This window comes from Myotis nattereri (assembly GCF_964212035.1).
Source record: "Myotis nattereri genome assembly, chromosome: 2".
NCBI lineage: Eukaryota > Metazoa > Chordata > Mammalia > Chiroptera > Vespertilionidae > Myotis > Myotis nattereri.
In genome coordinates this window covers 21,193,642-21,217,348 of record NC_138076.1, presented here as the reverse complement: position 1 = coordinate 21,217,348, position 23,707 = coordinate 21,193,642, and the positions used below count along the sequence as shown (strand labels likewise).

At 41.5% G+C, this 23,707-nt stretch overlaps 1 protein-coding gene across 1 annotated transcript in view; it reads right to left on the bottom strand.

The window, feature by feature from the left end:
• The window catches only part of UNC5D (unc-5 netrin receptor D), a gene marked incomplete at its 5' end in the record, with an annotated part of 512,639 nt that overhangs the window by 203,815 nt on the left and 285,117 nt on the right, over positions 1 to 23,707 (bottom strand). The window contains 2 exons of the mRNA XM_081083068.1: positions 5,572 to 5,715; positions 20,747 to 20,965. Coding sequence (XP_080939194.1) covers positions 5,572 to 5,715; positions 20,747 to 20,965 — 363 coding nt within the window. The remainder of the gene's footprint in view (positions 1 to 5,571; positions 5,716 to 20,746; positions 20,966 to 23,707) is intronic.

The window sequence follows — 23,707 nt, the reverse complement described above, 5'->3', positions numbered from 1 at the left end:
GAGCATGTCAAGAAGGGGGAAAGGAAAGCAAGTCACATGTCCCAGAGTTGGAGCTGTACTAACTCAATTGGCATTCAGCACACCTATATGAGTGTAATAGGAGATGAGGCTGGAAATGGAGGTCAAGGTTGAATACCAGACAGATGTGGCTATATTCAGGTATTTTTATAGTTAATTTTATAATTAGAAAAAGGCATTTACAGTTTTAGCAGCTGAAATTATATATCAAAGTCATTAAGCAGAGATCCATATTTGAGATTTAATTGGATATCTCTCTTATATCGTTTTCAAAAAGATAAGCCCCCCCCCCCAAAAAAAAAAAAATCCACGAATGAAAATGCCATTTTTACTATGTACCTATAAAATTAGCTAGGGAGTTTGACAGTTTTGAAATGAGAGTCTCTTTTAAGTTCTTCACTTATTTTTGGCATAATTGCATAGATATTTTAGGAGTGTTTCAAATAAACAGCATCTTTAAATTATATTCTAGATGTATCATATATGTATATTTTTAAAAAATCAACAAAATAGTGGTTTCCTGCTGTGTTTGATTCCAAGTAGTCAACAAGCTATGTGACTGTAACAGGCAAATGTTTCCTTCATTTCCCCCAAATTCCAACTCCCACATTTAAAAAAAAAAAAAGGCCCCAGTGTCAAGAAGGAATTGATGGACCAGGGGTTAATGGTATAGGCAAAACATTTTGTGAGCAGATGAAGGAGAGGGAGAAAAACAGGAAAGAAAAGCAATGGCTAAGCAGCCAAATGTTCACCCATGAAAAGAAAGAACGGTGCCTAATTGAATATTCCCAGTTTTGACAGCCATCCAGCAGCAGTAACAGATGCCGCAGCAGCCCAGCTCCCTCCAGCTGGATTGAAACAGACAAACCGGAGAAGGCCTGTGGGAGCTGCTCCCCGGGGATGGACTTATGCCAACCTGGTGGGGTAAGATGTGGGCTGGCTTTATTTATTTTCACCTTTAGAAAAATCACCTCTGAAATGGGGCCTCAGCTCTCTCCAGCCCCAGGCAGTTGGATGGGCAGCCAACATCTCTGACACCATGTGGAATCACTAAGAGACATACAAGTTTAAGATGACAAGAACATGGGCTACACACTGTTTTATAGCCACTAAGGCAACAAGCAATGTGTTGTGATTTTATATGTATACTAGAGGCCCAGTGCACGAAATTCATGCACTCAGGGGGTCCCTCAGATCAGCCTGTGCCCTCTCACAGTCTGGGAGCCCTCGGGGGATGTCAGACATCCTTAGCACTGCCACAGAGGAAGGAGAGGCTCCCACCACCACCACTGCGCTCGCCAGCCATGAGACCAGCTTCTGGCTTAGCAGCGCTTCCCCTGTGGGAGTGCACTGTCCACCAGGGGCAGCTCTTGTCTTGTGTCTGCCCCTGGTAGTCAGTGCACATCATAGCAACCAATTGTTCTGCCATTTGGTCGATTTGCATATTAGCCTTTTATTACATAGGATAAAATATTAATATATATATATATATGAATATATATGACTACATATAATTGAATATCTCTCTTATATAGTTTTCATATACATTTCATTACATATAATTTCATATACATTTCATTACATATAATATATAAATATATAATACATAAACATATAAATGCATAAAAATATAAGTATACATAATAAAAGTATATATAAGTATACATACATATAAATATACATGCAAAAACTTGACTGTAAGAGGAATACAACTAACTCAGAAACAGATCAGGAAAGCAATTGCTGCTTTCCTTAAGGAGATACTCAAATGCCCATGAACTTTTCATTGTGTTTGGTTCTCAAACTTCCATTGCACAGAAAAAAAGAGCATGGCCCAGGAGCAAGAGCACTCAGGGAGGGGGAAAGGGATGTAAGGTCTGGTTTCTTGTCCTCCATCTGCTGGTGGCCCTTGGTCAAGTCACCTAACCTCCCTGACATCACTTCCTCAGCCATTAAGTGATAGAGTTGGATGAATGGGTTAAATCAACATTTCCCAAATGTTCGAGGGTCTTGCTACTGAAAGAATGGCCAACAGACCAACTGGCAGGGTCAGCATCATCCAGGAACTCTCAGAAATAAAAGAATCTGTGACTTTGGACTGGACTTACTGCATCATTTTAATTGAGTCATCTGTACTTTAATAGGATCGCAGTTTATCTACGTGCACATTAAACACTTTTAAACACTGTTCCTGCATCCAAAGCAGCCTGCTCATAGAATCACGTGGATAACTTCATACAAACACAGCTTCCCTGGAACTCCCTCCAGAGTCTGACCCAACAGGTCTGTGGTAGAAGCCAGAAATCTGCATATCTCACTAATTCTCCAGGTAGGTCCTTGTCAATGAAAGTGTAAGTTATATAAATAAATAAAATAATTGTCTTTATATTGTTTCCCTTTAAAATAGAAGGATCTCCAAGGGAAATGATGCCACTGAGCTTCCTGGTGTTTTTTCAGAGATTAGCTAACCATTTCATGTCCAGACACTCTAGTCAACACATGCCTCAGCTGAATGTCCCAGACGCCATGCAGGTAGTGCTCACTGTGGTTTTGAAATTGTTAAATTCTTAATGGATCACTGGTTAAATGTTGGAAATGACAGTAGCTCTGTTGTTGAACTATAATAACTTAATGAATAATATAAAAATGACACAAATTTTGCAAAGTCCCCTCAAGACAACTGTCATCAGATTCATAAGCTACATTAATCTATCAAAATCCTTATTTAGCACATTAAAATGTCTTTAGTACTTTAAAAACCAATCTTAAAAAAAACACAGTGACAATTATGTCCAATTTGGTTTTTCATTTATTGGAAATAAAAACTCTTCTCAGTGCAATGCGTTGTTTGCTGGGAAGTGCTTGCAAATAACAGCCAGAAATCTCTTATTTCAACAAAACATGAAAGTTATAAAAAATGTGTTTTTTCTTTTTGTGTGTGTGTATGTGTTTTCTCCTACAAGTAAATCAAAAGAATTCCAAGCCGGGTTCTAAAGGCAGTTTTTTCCCCTCTACTTCTGATGTCATTAAACACAGTTAAATTCCAATTTGCATTTTAATGTACACTGGTCCCCAAGTCAGAAGCAATATTTAATGACAAATCAAGTCCTGACTTGTATAATTTTAAATAAATTCAAGAATCTGCCACTAGTGATATGTGAAAAAATTAAAAATATATTGTAAATAGTATTAGCGATTATATTAATTACATAATATAGGCTTTATTGATATTGCACTTATAACTTGAAACTCCTATCTTTACCATGTTCATATAAACATATCATAAACAAGAATGACAAAATGAGTTTTGTTTAATCCCTGAAGAGATTTATGAGATTATTAACCCAATGGTATCAGGTGACTCTAAAAAATGTCAGAGGTGAGAAAAAAGTGTTTTCCATTTCTAACACTCTTTGATCCTATCATATTTGGGAGAGCTAGATAGCTACTACTGACCTAGAATGGGTTTTTGGAATCCATATAGCCATAATCTGCAGGGGGAAAAAATTGATTAAGGCACTAAAATTTTAATTCTGTTTTATTAGTTTCAGTAAGTATTTATGCACCTACTGGTGATTGATGCTGGTGCTAGGGAGGATGAAATACATCACAAAATAATAGCTAGTGATTGATAAGGGCTGACTCTGTGTCAGGTAGAGTTTGAAAACACTTACAGTTATCAATACGTCTAACTCTTCCAATAAATCTACCAATAGGCACACTTTTGCCATTGAAGACATTAAGACACAGAGAGATAAATAAATCATCCATCATCACAGAACTCAAGTCGTGGAACTAGAACTGGAAACTGACAGGACTCGAGTGTCTGGGTTCTTCACTACCCGGATAATGTGTGGCACTGGAAACTGCAGGGGCAAGGGCACATGCCAGCCAGGGGAGGGGGTGCACAGAACAGCAAAGGGCACACACTTGAAGGTTATGGGAAATTAGTAAATGTGGGTCCGAGCCATCCGCTGCCAAACTTGTAAGCCAGAGGAAAACTTTGGAGGTTTCTAGCAGGCACGTGCCAATCAGGAATTTAGTGAGCACGTATGGAGGTGAGAGAGACGAAGTACATAGATTAGGGAAATGCTACTGTTAGTAACGCATAGAATGTGTCACGTGGGCCCCAGAGAAGTAGAGGAAGACAAAAAGGGGGAAAGTGACGTTGAGAAGAAGGGGTTTGAAGGAACCCATGTTGAAATCCCCTTTGCTGTATCGCCTTTCCCGTCTTCACACAGAGCCCAGAGGGTAATCTGCTTCCCCCTGACGAGGATCAAATCCCCCGGCTAGCCTGGATGAGACCATGCAGGGGATTCTGAGCTAGATGTGTTCAGGGAGAGTAAAATCAAACATATTCCCTTCCTCAGCCGACCTGTGACTTTAAAGTCATGAAGTATTTGTTGGCTAATGTTAACTAAATAAGTATAGGAAAAAGGTTACCTATGGCTCTTACGTCAAGAGTGCGGTTAACAAGATGACCTCTTCTCCTTGGCTTCCCGGGGACCAGTTGACGCTCAGGAGAGGGACCCCCAAATTGCCAGTTCAGTGAAGAGGAAATGCACATTTTGAGAGGAAGATTTCATTTCCAAAGAAGCATGCATGTCTCTGAAAACAGCAATTCACTCCTATTCTTAATCCCTAAACCATTGACAACCGCTATGAAGAATTCCTTGAGTCCTCAAATAAATCCCCCCCGTCTGATATTCTTCATGACACTCTCAAAGGCAGCATTGGAATAAAACAACAAGAAATGTCTCTGCTCTCTGCCTCTCAATTTCTTTCTTGAGGGGCTTTTACACTCCTGAGCACACAAAGGAGGTTTTATGGGGACACATGGGGGTGGGTGAGATAAAGACACTCTAAAGGAAGAGAAAGGAAGTTTGTGTATTTCTCAGTAGGTCTGAGATAAAGAAAACACTGATGCTGAAACATGATAAAGAAATCTTGGACTCTGGTGAAAAGCAATTTTCATTCTTTCTTTTTGTGTGTGTGTGTGTGTGTTTGTTTTTTTTTGTTCCAAGTGTCTATTTTTTTAAGCCCTACTTGGGGCAAAGAAATGCAGTTTTAAAACCCATTTTCATGTTTTAAGATTCAGGGGAAAGAGGTTTAACAACAGGTTATAAAAATCCTTTACTCTTTAATGTCTTATTTTTGCAGATTTGCTGGGAAGTACGGTAAACAGTCATTGCTCAACTCTTCCCAGCAATGCCCCTTGAATGTCGCCATTGGTGGTGAACAGCAGAATCCATTTACATGGGTTTCTTTCTCCCAAGGCCTGTTCTTTCCTGGCATTGTTGAGACACCTGCACTCTGACAATCTCGGCAGCATCCTTAGCCAAAATGTTTTGCAGGTTATACTCCACAGGAGATTATCAAACACTTAATGGACAACTTTACAGGAGTAATTTAGTAGAGGTAGAGACAATTCTGACAGTGTTCTACTGTCTGCTAATGCATATTCTGCAGAAGCGCCTGGCATGTCCAACCCCTCTTCAACCCTTTACGTCTTGTCTGTGTTCCCCCAGGACAAGGAAGTCACCCAGTACTCACAAGCTATGCGCACAGAGGCCTTCCTGCTCTTGGAGGTCCCCAGGTGGCTCCAGGCCACACACTGGCACCAATAGTCTTCTGGCCCGTGGAAGTCCTCCACCTGCTGCCTGGTGACGTTGATAAACACCTCCCGGACCTTCAAGCCTGATGGGGAGACAGAGCAAATCCACTGAGGCTGCTGTATTTCTCAAATAGAACGTTAGGGCTAGCCAAACCTTCCCTTGTTAATTAAACCATCCTGTTTTTAATCAAGGAGCGGTTTTAATTACTCTGACAATAATATATTACTGCTAATTAAATCCCAACAGTTGAGTAGGCTGGAAAGAAGGAGTGTAAAATATCACCGACCAATGAGGCTCTAATACAATATAATAGTTTTCATAGTGCCTGGACGTAGTGTTTTGTTTGTTGGTTTTGTTTGTTTTTTTCCCTTCCTTGGTTTAAAATCAAGTATGAGAAATGTAGTACCAAATTAGGTGCTGGGATTCTAGAAGCTAAAGAGGCCTCAACATGCCAACCCCAGTGACAGAGTTCCAGGTGGTTCTAAATGCCCCACCCCTGAGTATGGCAGTAGGGATAGGGTCCCTCTAGCATTGTGGCTTAGAGGAGAAAGGAGACAGCAAACATGCACGGGATGGGTCCAAGGAGGGGCCAGCAAGTGTGAGGCAGACCAGTGGAACTACGCTAGTCTGCAGGCTCTGAGAGGAGGACTGAGGAAGGCCTTTGGACCCATGGCGCGAGTAGATGAAAAAAAGAGAGGGTTTTGAAGAAAGAGGGGCTAAGGGTACATTTGGAAAATGAGATAAAAGGAAGACCTTGACCTTTTAAGATTGTTGCTGCTGTTATTATCATCACTATTATCATTATAATCATTATAAATACTTTCCATTCTCTTTCTAATAGTTAGAAAGTCTGCTAGGTGCTTCCTACTGGGAGTGGGAGTTTCTTCCAAACCTCTGACCTAGGACTACCAGCCTTTCTTTCTTGGGAAGGACAGTCACCTTGAATAGAATGCCAGGAATGAAAGGGCACACCCCTCACTAGCCAGTAGTTAAATCCTCACAAACAGGGGCGCAGCCTTCACAGTCCATATGCTTTGTCCATACAGCGAACACTTGCCAAGGCTGGGCCTTGTCAGGAGAGGCAGCCTGGGAGAGGAATGGCGATGCCTGGTGAATTTCACTGAAGTGTCTAGCATCATGATAAGCCAGTGTCGGCAAACTCATTAGTCAACAGAGCCAAATATCAACAGTACAACGATTGAAATTTCTTTTGAGAGCCAAACTTTTTAAACTGAAACTATATAGGTAGGTACATTGTTACTAACTTAATTAGGGTTCTCCTAAGGCTTAGGAAGAGCCACACTCAAGGGGCCAAAAAGCCGCATGTGGCTCGCGAGCCGCAGTTTGCCGACCACGGTGATAAGCCTTCAACCGATTCACTCACTCCATTTCTACAAAGCACCAGTGCAGCTGATATAACTGTATCCCCACTCTGGAGAGGAGAGAACTATGACTGAGAGAGACCAGGTCACGTGTCCAGCCACACTATCTGTAAACAGAAGACCTGGGGTTTGGTCTGTATCTGTCTTACACCAAAACCAGCACTGCGTGCAGGTCCCTCTTAAAAATTCAATTCTGTCCCCCAATTTTAAGTGCATATACGTCAATATGGAAATATGACTAACATATGGAACATTTAAAGAAAAATTAAGTGTGTAACTATACTTTTTAACCCTTTTCGGTCCAACCTCAAGGCTGACTCGACAGACCAGGCACTAGGAGCAGGTCCAACGTCGAGCAATAAGAACATTAAAAAGTACAACATTCAATCCAGTCAATTAATTTGGACCAGACTGTTTGAATTCCAAAAATAACATTGGACTGCAAAGGGTTAAGTTCCAAAGGAATTCAGGGGATGGAATCATCAGTAGAATTGAGGTAAGCCAGGGACTCCCAGTGGAGGAGGTGGACTGTGATTATATATCTTTGGTGGGGGTAGGATTTAAAGAACAAGAACGGAGGTGTGAGATTAGTCAGGCTAGGGAAACATTCCTTTCCACCCAGTCAATAACGTGCTATTTTCAGTGTGTGATGAGAGAGAGCATTATGGTCACATAAATTACCATGTACAATTTCAGTTGTACTTTCTAAATTTGTAGGAGGTACCACATACAGGACATCATGTTGAAGACAGTCAATAACTCACATTTCTACTGTTCGTGCAAAGTGTGCAAGTACACCTTTCCCCCCATCAGAGATGGAAGGGTCCTAAAAGCCTTCTCCTACATTGAATAAGAAAGAAGCCTTATAGGGTTTTTATTGTTGTTGCTGTCCCCCAGCCCCAACTTTGCACTTGAAAGTAGTGTGAGTCGGAGGATAAGAAAAAGAACAAGGCCAAGTTGACCAGTGAAGAGAAAGGGAAAATGTCATGGAAACAGAATAAAAATGGCTCGCCAGGTCCTGACTGGTGTGGCTAAATGGTTACAGCATCAGCCCCTGGACCGAAGGGTCTCGGGTTCACATCAAGGTCAAGGGCAAGTACCTGGGTTGCAGGTTGATCCCTGGTGGGGCATGTGCATGAGGCAAACAATCTGTGTCTCTTTCATATCTATGTTTCTCTCTCTCTCTCTCTCCTCTCTCTCTCTCTCCCTCTCCCCTCCGCTCCTCTTCCGCCCTCCCACTCTCTAAATATCAATGGAAACAACAACAACAACAAAGGCTTGTCAGGACAGAAAGGCTGAATAAACCAAAAGAAGGAAGTGGGCTGTAGAGAAGAGGGCTTGTTTTATATTTCTGTCTTCGATTTGAGGCAGATGGGGAATATCTACTCTGAATAGTGCAAAGGGAGGAGAGAACACCGTAAGAGTTAGAGAAACAATACGATGACAGAGCTCCCCCGCCATAGCATGTGGAGACATATTAGGACAGAATACACCACCCCTGGGGGATCAGGGGTCTCACTGGAAGACTTTGGTCAGCCTGAAAAGCCAGGCATGCCTTCAAGCTCATGGAGACCAAGTCTGCGTCTTTACAAGAATATGTAAACCACTGGATTCCTCTATTTTGGAAATGAAGACAAACATCATCACAAAAATGGTTCAGGAATATAAGTTTATCCAGCAGTAAGTTTCCACATCCAAACCTCAACACTTGCTAGGAGTTAATCCAGGAAGGTGGTGTTCTAAGGGTACCTGGGATCACTTTTGAGTTCACAGGCCGACGGTCTATCCACTGAGCCAAACCGGTTAGGGCTGGGATCGCTTTTAATGAGTGTGCTAAGACACACAGAAACAGAAATGCCTGCCATAAACAAAGATTACTCCCACAAATCCCTGGGAACAGGAGGCACAGCACACCGTGCAGGGCCACACAGGAAAGCACAGGGCCCATCAGCAGGCGAAGGGCAGGGGAAAATGTGGGCAAGAACCTTTTTTGTCATCCCCATGGGAATGAACTGGAGAGGCAGCGTAAAGGAATTTAGAATTGGCTAGTTTGAATTCCAGTGGGTTCTGGGACATAATGGCTGTCTTAGTTGTCTGGGACCTGGTCCTGGGTTAGAGCAGAGAAATATTATTGGTCCAGAGTGTAAGAGCTCAATAAAAGACGTGGTAGGGGGCAACAGACTCTGGATTGGTAGGTGTGCATGTGAAAGGCATGCTCACAGGCAAGTTGTTTGTTCTCTGGAGACATTAGCCAGCCCTTGGCAGGGCAATCCCTTCAGAGTCAGCTAAACCCCAAGATGCCAGGGCTCCATATACAGAAACCAGAAAAAATGGTTCTTACACATGGTAGACAGCTGTGCATCTGTCTTGGAAAGCATAAACAGTAGACCATTGACCCCACCATGAAGGGCATAAGTGTTCTGACCCTATTCTTGTCAGGAAGTTTACAACCCCTCACTCAGACTAACCAGGGTTGAGAGGAAAATGTTCACATCACAGTTTCAACACTGAAATGGCTCAGATACAGGTCCTTCTCCGAGCTTCCCAGTGATTGGAAAAACAAAACCAATGTAGCATCGGGTGGTAGGCTTCTTTAAGAGGCCCCAGTGACATTACCATCCCCTTTCCCCCCAAAAGTAGGATGCCATCTTTCTGGATTAGGCCTTCTTCTAACATAAGGTCATCGATCTTGTCTAACCATCCTGTCCAGGAGAACCCTTCAAAAATCATGAATACTTTGTTATCTATTATAATTTTTATATCATAACAAGAAATAACTCTATTGAATAGCATAATTTTAAAGCTAGCAAATTCACTCTCAAATCTTCACTATAGCTCTAGTGATACCTCTCTCTATATATATATCTTATATATGTGTGTATATATACATATATACTATACTAGAGGCCCGGTGCACAAAAATTTGTGCACTCGGTGGGGGGGAGGGGTCCCTCAGCCCGGCCTGTGCCCTCTCACAGTCTGGGACCCCTCGGGAGATAACGACCTGCTGGCTTAGGCCTGCTCCCGGGTGGCAGAGAGCAGGCCCAATCCCTAGGTGCAGCCCCTGGTCGGGCTCAGAGCAGGTCCAATTGGGGAGTGGGGCACCGCCCCTGTCATGCACAGAGCAGGGCAGATCGGGAGGTTGTGATGCCACCCTCAGTCACGATCAGGGTAGGGCTGATTGGGGGGTTGGGGCACCGTCCCCTGTCACACTCAAGGCAGGGTCGATGGGGAGGTTGCTGCACCACCCCCTGTCACACACAGAGCAGGGCCAATCAGGGGCTTGGGGCACTGCCCCCTGTCACAGAGCAGGGCCCATCAGGGGGGTTGGGGCTCTGTACCCTGTCACGCACAGAGCAGGGCCAATCAGGGGGTTGGGGCGCTGCCCCCGTCACACACAGAGCAGGGCCGATCAGGGGGTTGGGGCGCCGCCACTCTCACACTCAGGGCAGGGCCGATGGGGAGGTTATGTCTCTACTCCGTCACACACAGAGCAGGGCCCGTGGGGGGGGGGGGAGGCGTTGGGGAGCTCCCCCCTATCAGGCACAGAGCAGGGCTGATCAGGGGGTTGGGACGCCTTCCCCTGTCAGGAACAGAGCAGGGCTGATAGGGAGGTTGTGGCCCCGCCCCCTGTCACACACAGAGCCGCAGAGCAATCAGGGGGTTTGGGCGCTGCCCACTGTCATGCTGATCCTGGTGCCGGGAGGCCTCGTGGCTCCACTGATCCCGGTGCTGGGAGGCATATTACCCTTTTACTATATAGGATAGAGGCCTGGTGCATGGGTGGGGGCTGGCTGGTTTGCCCTGAAGGGTTTCCTGGATCAGGGTGGGGGTCCCCACTGGGGTGCCTGGCCAGCCTGGGTGAGGGGATGATGGCTGTTTGCAGCTGGTCACACACCCTTCAGGGTGGGGGTCCCCACTGGGGTGCCTGGCCAGCCTGGGTGAGGGGCTGAGGGCTGTTTTCAGGCTGGGGGTGACAGAAGCTCCCAACTGCTCCTTTTTTTTCTTTTTTTCTTTTTTTATTCTGGGCCAGCTTTAGCTTTGAGGCTTGGCTCCAGCTCTTAGGCCTCCGCGGCTGAAAGTAGGTTTCTGGCCTTTGCTTACAATGTTGCGAATCTGCTGGCTGAAGTCCCGTGGTATTTGTTACAGAGTAAACTGCCCGCTCAGAGGCCTGCAGCCGCAGGTGGGGAATGTTGGTTTCCTCAGTCACTGAGGCAACCAAGCCTCATGTTAGTTTCAAGCTGACTGGCTGCCGGCCGCCATCTTGGCTGACAGTTAATTTGCATATCTCGCTGATTAGCCAATGAAAAGGGTAGCGGTCGTATGCCAATTACCATGTTTCTCTTTTATTAGTGTAGATATAAAAATGTTACACACACACACACACACACACACACACACACACACGAGAGAAGTAACACAGGAAATATCCACAGAAGCAGCTCTATTTAAGGGAACCTCAACCCACCTGCCTGCCCTGATGTTCACCAGTGGTGTTGCCAGAGAGCCATCTCCTTTTACATTTTCAGAGCTGGCAGCTAACCTGCTCATAGGAAATGCTACAGGGGAGCAAAAATCCCAGGCCAACCGAAGATAGCATCCCACAACTAAGAGTAGCATTCTACCTGATAAGCTGTGCAACTCTAATAAGCACAGAAAAGTCCAACCCTTTAAATTATTGTGCAAATTAAAACCATCGGCCTTTGTTATGGAGTAGAGTCTTACAGAATTTAAAAATATGACTCTGAGACTGATATGCTAATAAGCTCACAATGCTGGTGGATGGTTTAGTTGTAGATAGACTAATGTTGGCAGCAGTTGAATAATTGCTCTGCATGTACTAAACATAACAAAGCAGCACAGAGCTTCATCATTTGTCAGCTTTATTTGTTTAAATGAGAAAAATGCTGACAGCATTTATTGCTGTAATCTCCTTACTTATCAGATAGAAAACACTAGTGACTCTTAGCAGGTCTAATCCTGTTGGGAGACTAACCGTTAGAGAATTTTCAAATTAATTGAAGGTATATGCTCCATTGTTCAAAGAAGAGAAATATAGAAGACAGGAGGAAAGAAACACAGAAAGAGAAAAAAGAATGAAAATCATTTATTTCTGGTCAATTCTTAATAAAAGGGCTCTAGTCTCAGTGCCAAGTTGTTCTGTAGAAAAGAAAGAATTCTGGAATAGTATTTAACATTTAGCACCATGCCAATTGCAGCCCTGTGCCTACTAACAGCTGTCTCCATGCCTCTCATCTACTGTTCATTATCACGCCTCCACAAAACCCATCAGCGGCATTCTGCCGTGGCTATAGCTGCCAACCATTGTTCAGATACACCTGGTGATGGGCACTTGGGGAGGACTTTAACCCAGTCCTCCAATGCTTACCATTCCTCACAGCTTTATGTTCTTGAACAGTTTGGATGTTCTCTGTAGTAGGATGCTTGGCACAATAAACCGACTAAGTAAAATCAAGAAGGGAAGTGAGAATTCCTCTCCAGCCTCTAAGATGTTTTTCATTTCTCAAGCTGCATGGAAGCAAAAAGGGACCAGCATTGTTTTCTCATCCAAGTCTCAGTTCCCGTTTCCCTGGGCCATTTTAGCCCAGTGGTTCACCCACGCTGTGCCTGGTTCCACATTGTCATGTTTCATAATTGAGACTTAATCAAGAAAATGATTCGGTAGCTTCCACAGACAAAGCTCAGAAACACTATTCTAAAACAACTCCCCAAGTAGTATATAGGGCCTTGCTCAATTCTCTGGAAAAAAGAAAAGAATCGAACTCCCCGTGAAAAGCCACCGTCTTGTATGAAGAGCCTTTTATAATGGACCATCATCTCCCTAGGAAGCTCAGTCCCTCTGATGCTTGGCTTCGGCTCTGAGATAGGCCCTCCGTGCCCACTGCCTCCCAAGATAGGAGAAAACAGGCCATTCAGCTGGAAGAGGTGAGTCCACTACTTATATATTTAAAAAATAAGTAAACGTTTTCACTTGTCTCTTACTAGTCCAGGTTAGAACCTAAAAATATGCTTGAACAATGAGAAGCTTCCTCCTATGTTGAATAACATATGGTTATGATCATTATTGATTATTATACTTTTGTATAATGATTGTTTTACTTCAGTTAACACTATCACATGCATTATCTTATCCATCTTAGCACCATGCTATTTTTATTTCCACTTTCTATTATTATTTTGCCAAAGATGCCATACCAGAGGAAACAGATCAAAGACGTCGTATGTACAACATACATTATTTAAAAAATGTATGTGCCTGCCACTGTTTTAGGTACTGAGGATACTATGATAAGGTAGGCGATCAAGGTCTCCATCCTCAAGGAGGTTACAGGCTAGAGTGAGAGACATTCACTTTGCCCAACAATGCAGTGTGATGACTACTGTGACAAGAGAAGAGCAGACCGAGACAAGATCACACAAGAGCAGCTTCTAATTCTTCCTCAGCACTGGCAAAACCTTTGGGAATGGTTACCAGTCTACCAAGGAATCGAAGGCTCTGTCCTCACCCAATATTTAGCTTAGCATCAAGGGCAAGGCTCTGGTAAGGAAACATGAATCTGAAACATAGTTGAAGTTTCAAAATTATGAGATACAGGAGAGCATTTTTAGGGAATCATGCCTCCATTTCTTGGAGGAGGGGCTTATATGTCTCCAGGCCAGCATGCTACTGAAATAGGAAATTAAAGGTCGATAATTAGAAGGTAAAACCATACTTCATTTTACTGGCAGATGCTTAATTAGGGCTAAATGTGTTTTGCCACTTCATTCCAACAAGATTAAAATGTATTTTGATTTAAAAAAATAGTCCTCCTTTGAATGTGCACTATGCCTAACGAACACTCTTTAGTTTCCTGGATAATAACCACTCCACATATTCCTCAGAAGCACCACAAGTTCAGTCTTAAGTACAGAAACTGAGAATCTACCCAAGCTCTCCAGTGTCTTCCACACTAGAGATTAGAATTAATCAGCACCAGGGTCTCTGGCAGAGGAAAGCAAATTAACTCGATTGTGTTGCTTGATAACACAGAGAAGGGAAACTTAAGAGGCAGAAGTGGGCATGCGAGGGTTATTTCGAGGACAGCACCCTGTGAATGACTCACTAAGACGCCACACTCCTGACCTGGTGAGAAATACAGGTGTGATTTCCAACCCTGCTGTCCCAATCAATGACCTTCCATTCCTGAAGTCACTAAAATCAACCCCTGTTGGGAGATCATGTCCGGAGGTCAGGACATTTATCATGCAACTTATATCTCCCACAGTGCTACCACTGGCTCTGAGAACAATGTAAAGATCTAATGTAAATGGAAAGAGTAACTCACAGGCAAAGTAAAATGTTATTCTGGAAAAGACAATTGTTTACCTGTTAATAATATTAGCCAATTTATCTTTCTGGAATTGTAAAAGTCCGTAATTTTGTATTTTTGAAGTATAATCACCAGACACTTGCCCCGTTTTTTAAAAATGGCAATTTTATATTTATCATTTTGAAGGCTAACCTTGACTGAGTACTTGCTACACATCTGAATTGCACTGCAATGTATATTAGTTTCTGTGACCCACACAATAGTTCTATGTTGCAGGTATAATGATTACTGCCATTTAAACATGGGGAAAATGAGGTGAAAGGAAGCTAAGTAACATGTCTACCTGAAAGATTTTATAGACAGAGAGCCAGATTTCAAATATGGTACCATCTAACACTAACACCCATGCTGTTTTATTTTTTAAATAATTTTTATTTATTTCAAAGAGGAAGGGAGAGAGGGAGAGAGAGATAGAAACATCAATGATGAGAGAGAATGGATTGGCCACCTCCTGAATGCCCCACACTGAGGATCAAGCCTGCAACCCGGGCATGAGACCTGATCAAGAATTGAATCGTGACCTCCTGGTTCATAGGTCAATGCTCAACCACTAAGCCACGCTAGCCGGGCATCACCCATGATCTTAACCACTGGACTAGCCTCATTTTTTTAAGAACCTTATAAATCCCACTTCAAGTAAAGGAAAAACACTTCTGAATGTTGCACGGACAGAAAAGAGTGAAAAAGTCCAAAGACACTGGTCCAAAATTCAGGGTTTAGAATAAAGCTCTGCTCAGTATCAGGAATTGTTATTATATTACATAAAAATGGCTGGCTGCTTTCATATCTCTGCTAGGGATGGAGTGAGAGTAAATGATCTCCAGATTTTTTAAGAAAAGGTTGAATTAGACACAAGAGACAAGTAGTCCTTCATACTGTGTCACAGGTTTACGGGAGGAATTCATAATGTTTTCCTGAAAACCTTTGCAATTCTGTCAGCTCTCCCTGAGAAGTAGAGTGATGGGCAAAGTGCATCTGGGGTGGGGTGGGAGAACATTTCTATGAAAGTGAGTTTTAAAACCCACAAGCTGTCAATGCAACATCTGAGAAACTGACTATTTCTGTGTTATGTGATCTGAAATATATGCTTCCCGAATGTACCTTGGTGATTTGTGAATCATTGAAGGCAACTTCAAATTAATGGTTTTTGGGAAGGTACTACATTTACATTCCCATCATCAGGATAGCCAAGTTCTTAGATATAAACTTGAAAGATTTAATACATTTTTAGTTCTATCCTTCTCCCTTTTCTCAACACACTCCATTAACCTCGTATCCCCAGAGAGTGCCTCCCGTTGTTTAGAAAAGAAATCACACACAATGAAATCCCTGAAATTATATACTTTAAGAAGAAAAATATTAGTTTCCTGGAGTTGAGACTTTGCCCGTAACACACTGGAGTACGCATTATTTCATTCATTAGAGTTCAGTATCTCCAAGGTAGAATAAGACAGGAGCTTTGGTGCACCATTAGGGAAACGCCCGTCTTTATTGCACATAAAGAAGTGGTTTCTCTTATTGATAACTCAAGCTTCCCACAAGCTACCTTATCTTGATCACCAATGATGGGTTTTGCTGGTGGTGGTGGTGATTTTTTATGTGTATGTGTGTGTCTGCTGATTTGTTAGATTAAAGCTTGTCAGTTCTGTGTTACTGATCATGCCACCCTTTTCGCAGAGGCATGATTCCTGGGTTGGGATTACCTCTCAACTCCAGATGTTAGCAGAGGGAACCCACGAGGGAGAAGAGTTCCCATATTTCCAGATGAAATGAGGCAGAACAAATGAAAGGATCCCCTGCTTGGGCAGAGAACGGAATGTGTACATTACTAAGAAGTATAGCCATGGCTGTGCAAACACACTAACTCCTGTCAAATAAATTGAACTTTTTGCAGGAAAGAACTCGAGCCCTGGGTTTTTCCAAGCTAAATTGCATGAAAACACGCAATCCTTTTTCTTCTTATTTGAACTGTTAGATGACGGGCCAAATGACCAGAAAGACCAAAGGCAGTTTGCAGCGTTCAGCAACTGAAAGGGCGTACTGCCTCCAATTTGGAAACACAAAAGATTCTGTGTCTTACTCCAAACACTCCCAGGTCCTATGCCTTTCCCATTAGTTCTGCAAAGAAAGGAGCCTGTAAGTAAAAAGAATATGAAAATGATCTGGGATTTTAGAAATGGAGAACGCATTGGCCAAAGATATATAAGTAGTTATTTCCAACTTCTTAAAAGAATACGGATATGTTTCTACCTCTGGCCAAATGGGGTCCCAGTCCTTGCTCTCTCGGCTCACTCACTGCTGCTGGACTGGCAGGAATTCTTTTACAGACCCAATCAAAAGTCATTCAGTTTGTAAGGGCAGTGAAGCCCTGAGCTCAAGCTCAGCACTGAAGAACCCAAGGGAAGTAATGCATCTATTTTTCAATACCTGAGGCCATTTTGTTTCCAACTTTAATTGCACTTACGTATTGGTTCTGGGTATAATATCTCCACTCATCTCGCTCCACTTTCCACTATTCTACTATTAATACAGAGCTTAGGAAACATAATTGCAGTGCGCAGCAGACAGCAGTTTTCATTAACTGCACAGACGAAAACTGTTTAGCGAGAGACCTTTCTTTCCTATTGATTCAATCAAAATGACTTGGAAGAAAAGGTTGTGCTTATTAAATTCTTCCCCAAAAGGTAGCTGTTAAAATTTAAATTCTTTCTCAACAGCAATTAAAACATGGTATATAATCTCTTCAGATTTTGTCATTTATGACTTTTTGTTCTTTCCAGTTCCTTTGAAATTTGCGGCTTCTTATTGGTCGTTTTTTTTAAAATATAGAAAATGGAGAGGGAAGGCTTTTACACGGAGACAGAAGATATAATCAACACTGCTACTTATAAGACACAGAGTTGCCTAGCAATACTGGGGGAATCAAAAGGGGGAAGCAATAACAAAACAGGATGTTGTGAAATTGCAAGAGGGTACAGTGTCAAAGTGGCTCACAGCACTCATCCAGAAGTCTTTAAAGGAGAACGGATATGGGATTTTCTAGCAGTGGTATAAAAAATAGCTGATCATTTTTCAATGTTCTGCCTCTCTTTCATTTGGAGCAGTTTACCCAATGGGACTCTGCTATTTTGAGTTAAAAATCTAGGACAGACACATCTGAGGATAGAACAGACAGCCCCACTGAGCCACTGGTACTTATCCTTTCCAGTTGGACTAATTGAGTACATGGTACATACACCGTTCATATGCTACCATTGTTTTAAAGGCTTTTGCTCCTGTGGTAACTGCTGTTCCCTTTGTTGCCCTCTCCCAAATTTCAGGGTCTTCCTTAGAAATTTTCATGCCCAAGTATCTGTCCCAACACCAAATCTATCATGATCCCAACCTTGGACACACAAAAGCAGAATCTTTCCGGACATCAAGATTCCATGTGCTGTCTTATTTTGCCTCGATTATGTCAAATCCATTGTGTTTTTTGCATGTTTGTTTGTGTTTTTTTTTTTTGAAAGACCAACAGACAAAAAATACTCAACTGTACCTGGAATCCTGGAAATCTGTGTATATTCGGTTGTAATAAACTTTAATCTAACAGTGCCAGCAACATGACACAGAATAAGAGACTGGCTCTTAAAGAGATGGTGGAAATGGTCAGGAATAAATTAATTCTAAGGGAATCCCTATAGGATGATACACTCAGGAAATGAAAACACTGAAAAAATTATGATGGCAAATGATGAGGCCTGTGATAAAACCCATCCTTTTGTCAGGAAAGGGATTTGGCAATATTCTGACTGAGGAGAACATAGGAATCTGGATGTAAAGGTGGCTTATAGTGTCAAGGAAGTACTAGTATATCTGAAGTGCAAACCAGGAGACACAGGTTCTAGAAAGAGTTATGTCATGAACTAGTTGTATTTCCTGGAACTTAAGACTTTTAATGCATAAAATAGGGTTGTTAGGTTATCACAAAGATACCTTCCAGTTCTCACATTTAGATTCCAGAATTCTAAACATGCTTTTGGTTAGCAGAACAACATCTGCAAAACAGACACATTTTCTTTTTTCTTCCTCATACTAGTTCCACATTGGAATGAACAGGGAATTGTGATAAGGTTTTAGGTATTTATACTGCAATCCCAAATTAGTTCAGAACTGTATAATATTTAACACTGCATACATACACAGACACACACACACACACACACACACACACACACACACACACGTAGCTTTTTGCCTTCCCTGTTACTGATTCCTAAACAGAGACAGAGTATTACATGAAGATATTTTTGAAATAATTTCCTCCTTTTGCTTTGGAACACAGCACACACCCTGATTACTTCCTTGTCGGCTGCTGACAATATTCTCCCAGGATCCACTTCCTTTTCGTATTACCTGTTCTCTCTTAACAACTTCTCCATCTCCATGGCTTCATTCTTTACTGATAATTACCAAGTTTACTTTTAATCTCTGAACTATACCAAGTTCCAGATCTACAGCTCCTCATTATGTCCCATAAGTATTTCAAATCCAGCTTGCCCAAACAATGATTCCCACACTTTTCTCTTTGCTGTTGTAATTAATTACATTAATTGCATTACCCTGCTGCTCCTTTAGAGATTAATTTTTATTTCTCCATCTCCATCAATCACTCATTAATCAGCTCTAAAGGCTGATACGTTAAAGCACTTCTCACACCAGATTATCTAGTCCTTATTTCTGTGGCTACTGCTCTAGAAACAGACTCTACTTTCTCCCAACCAAATTATCCAAGTCTCCTAACTTCCCTGTTTTTTTTTCTCCTTACACAAACACTTGTGCCAGACTCATCCTTTGAAGCAGAGCTCCAGCCACTGTCAATATAATCAATCCCCATCACCAGCAAAATATCCCCAAAAGTAAGTAAAGAACTCTTCACCCTGATATTTGAGGCCTTTCATGCCATTAATTGAACAAACTCTTCCAGCAATCAGCTGCTATTCTCTAACATCAATTTTATATTTTAACAAAACCAAACTTCTTGTTGAAAATATACCAAGCTTTCCTTTGTTTGCTGATGTTGAACTTAAGACCACTGAGACTCCTCTCTGCCCACTTAGCATAGTAACAATTCTACCTACATGAATTTCATATACATCAATGTCCCTTTCAAATGCTATTGCTTCCATTCCGGATAGTCCTAGTCAGATGTGATTTTCTTTTTTCTTTTCCTCCATAACGCTATCTAGCTCTCTTAGACATTTAATTTGTACTGCACTTATGAGTATATTGATCTTACGCTTATCAGGAGGTATAAAGCTCTAGAGATGAGTATTTGAATCTTACCCTTCTTCGAATACTTTGAAAAGCCTAGCCTATTGTATTGAATAGCATTGGTATATACTTGATAAATTAAACCGAATTAAAACTTCCTAATTATACTTTGGCTTTCTGACTTATTTAAAATCTATTGAATTGGAACTAAAAAAAAAAAATCAATAATTTAGGGTAATACCAGATTGTATTTAGAATTAGATTAAATTTTCAGGTAGTCTGAGGAGCCAAACTTCAAAAGCATATACTGTTTCTGTTATACATTAAAATATAAAAAGCTGTAATTTTTCTAAGATTGGGTCAAATGATCTTGCTCTGAGATCCAGGACAATTCCATAGTTTACTTAATCTCTTTGAGCCTCAGTTTCCTACTGAGGACAATGGCAAAGACAGTAAGATGTCTATCAAATGCTTAGATATGTCCTAGTACATTTTAAGTGCTTGATAAATATTAGGAGTATGATCATTATTCTCATCATCATCACTCATCAGCCAAAGTAACCAAACTAATAAAGAAAAAAGGGTCCTAAAATTCTTTTACACTGGAGAGCCCATTCAAGTTTGGCAATCTACTTTGGGCTTTGTCATTACACAGTAATCAAAAGAACGTAAAGAACACTCAGAAACCATCGACTGTGGAGAAGGAAGTATGCAAGAATAATATCTAGGAGGAAAGATTAAAGAAACTGGAATTATACTGCTTAAAAAGGCATTTGTTTGGTGGAAGATGTGTCTTGAAAATATTTAAAATTCAAAAATGAAAACAGGGACTGCCTAACTTCATTTCCAGTGAGAATATTAACTTCCATGCAAAATTAGGTGTCAAAGTTAAACAGAACAGGAAAAAGCAATGCCCCTGTACCATACTGGACTAGACGAGCAGGGAGCTGTGGAGTCATTTACAGATAGGATTGCACCTTATTCAAGAAAGACAACGGTGAGTGACTTACACAGTTTTCCCAGCCATATAACAATGTGAGGATCTGAAGAGCTATCATGGATTCTTCTGATTGCTGCACATTCTTACCTGAACTCTCATCCAGACTCTCCTCAGAGACATGCTCATTTTGATGGACCCACTCGCCATTGCATTTGAAGAATATTTGCATGGCTGGCCTTGCTTTGCATCTCAGTGCAATGGGATTGCTCTTGATGATATAAGCATCGTCTGGCTCCTCTATGAAATGAGGCAGTGTCCCTGGAGCTGATGGGATGGAATCAGGGAGGACTTCCCCGTTGTCAGTTCCTGCGAAATTGAAGAGGACATTAGAACAGAGTCTACATAGGCAGAACATACATCAGTCAGGACACAAAGCACAGCCCACACCAGTTCTAAGAGTCTTTGCTGAAAACTTTGCATCATATTAATGCAGCATGCTTATAAGCCCTGTGTACATAAATTATCTTCTAGTGTTGCTGGACAAGTGAGAATAATGAATAGGAGTCCCCCTCTTACTATAGCTTTAAATCCGCATGTCTTTGCTGAGAGAACTGAGATATACTTCAGTGCAGTAAGAGGCTGGCTCTTAAGATTCAGTCTGCTTGCTTTTTTTACAGCAGAGTATTATTCCATTATGTAAATGTACCACAGCTTTTACCCTTTACGACCTGGAGAACATTATACTCAGTTGGAGAAAGACAAGTGCCATATGATTTCATTCATATGTGGAATTCAATGAACAAACTGAACTACCAACCAAAATAGAGACAGACTCATAGATAGAGAGCGGGCAGACAGCTCTGGTTAGGGGAGGGAAGGGATTGAGGGATCGAGGGATTGAGCAAAAAAGAAAGAACTCATGGACATGGACAACAGTGTGGTGATGGTGGGAGTGGGGGGGAGGTGAAAGCGGGCATAGAGGGGATAATTAGTGATGGAAAAGAAAGGAAGGAAGGAAGGAAGGAAGGAAGGAAGGAAGGAAGGAAGGAAGGAAGAAGAAATTAACTAAAAAAAAAGATTCAGTCTGTTGAGTGGTTACCTCAAAGTGAACAATAAAATAATGATAAAAATAGATTTTGCTCTCCCACAATCAGTGTGAATAATGGTTATGTTGATGGAGGATGCTCAGTCATAAGACACATCTAGAAAATTCCAAATTGTCCACTTTCCTTGCCTGTGAAACTTTGGAGGTTGTCTGTTATCCTACCTTGGATAGGGTTTCTTCCAAATACTCACCAACTTAACTACACTTGCTAAAATGAATGCACACTGTTCTTCCTGTCATTGGCCATCATTGTCTATCCCCAGAACTCCTTTCCTATTTACTATGAATCGCACTTTCAAGGCTAAGAACTAAAACAAATCACTAAAATAGCTATGCACTTTTAGCTGAGGACTTATAATTACATCTGTTCAAAAGGAAGACATAGATATGATTTTCCCCTAAATTGAGGGAACTGATGAGCAGAGAAAAGCAATATAAAGGGGGGGAAAGCAGGAGCCCAGATGGTGCTTCATTGCCTATTCATTACATTTAGCAAGGACCTAAGTCCAGGAAAACTTCCTGAAAGTCAAGGGAAGAAAGTTGTGACTACTGAGCAACATGAGATGAGCAAGGGGATGAGATCTGTGCCTTCCAATGAGAAAGAACAAAGAACGCAAGAGCAGGATTCCAATTCCAACATCAACAAGGCCCTGGAAAGAGTCATTCCCACTCAAAGCAAACCAGTCTTAGGGTGAAGCTGGGAAATATAACCTAGCAAAACCACTGGAAGAAGCATCCAGTGCATCAGAAGAGAACCTAGGAGACAGGGTCCACCCTGTGACCTACTCTGGCTTTCTGTATGCTTTCGAGTGATTATGAACAAACAAAACCTCTCATTCACTCTGATGTCAACAGTGTAAATCATCCACCATCATCAATGTGATAAAACATACTCTCTGCCATAAACAAACAAACACACACAAAAACAATGTAAATCAGTAAGCATTGTCAAAGGCAAACATAATTCACAATATTAGGAGTACTGTCTTAAGAACTTTTTAGGGGGGCATTCTCAAATGTCAAAAGAAGGGGGGCTAAGACACAAGAGGCATGGCTGCCTATAGGTATATTTTTGTGCAAGAAAGAAAAAAAAAAAGGAACAGTTATAAAAAAGGTTCCTTGGCAATAGGCACACACAAGCACTATTTGTGCCACTACAATAAATTAAAACATAAAAATAGTATGATTCTCCAAACGATTTTTTCCATAAAATACATCAACTTAAGGGGGGAAATAATAATTTAAGATGCTATAAGCTTTAAAATACATTTGTAATAGAAAAGTTTACTCATGTGTAAGTAATTGGAAGTACCAAAAAAATCACCATAAAGCAAACACTCTAAATAGTAAGAGAGCAAATAGTGTGTCATAAAAGTACAATAAAGTGACTCAAAAAATAAAATATGTATATAATACATGGAATAAGATGGGTTTCAGGATAGAATCGGAGAGGGTTTTTAAAAAATGTTTTAAATTATATTTACAATGGACTTCATAAAACATATCATATATTAATTCATTTTGTTGCTGACTGTTCATGCCAATTTCCATCCTCAATAAATACTACGTCCCCTCAGGCTTTTATAAATCAATGCATTAGAGAAAATGACAAAGGTATTAAAAGATTTTATATGGGCATCGGACAGCTCACACTCATCAGGGACTCCATCTCTGTCCAAAGTAATTCATTGGTGCAGAAAATGGCCACTGATAAAGAATATGTACTGAACCCTATGGTAGCCTCAGAGGACAGCCACAGGAACACATTTTGAATGATGCATTTTTGCTGAACTGGTAACAATGCATGGATGTCTAACACAACTACTGAAATGGGGGGCGGGGATCATACAGAACAATCTCTAAGCAAATAGTGAGACCGCATTTACCCAGCAGAAATAACATGACAAATAAAGACACTAGATCATCAGATAAATCAAGTTTTAACCATCCAATTCACAAAAACACAGAGAGATCTGAAAGCAATTAGGTTGCCCTCCTGCTAG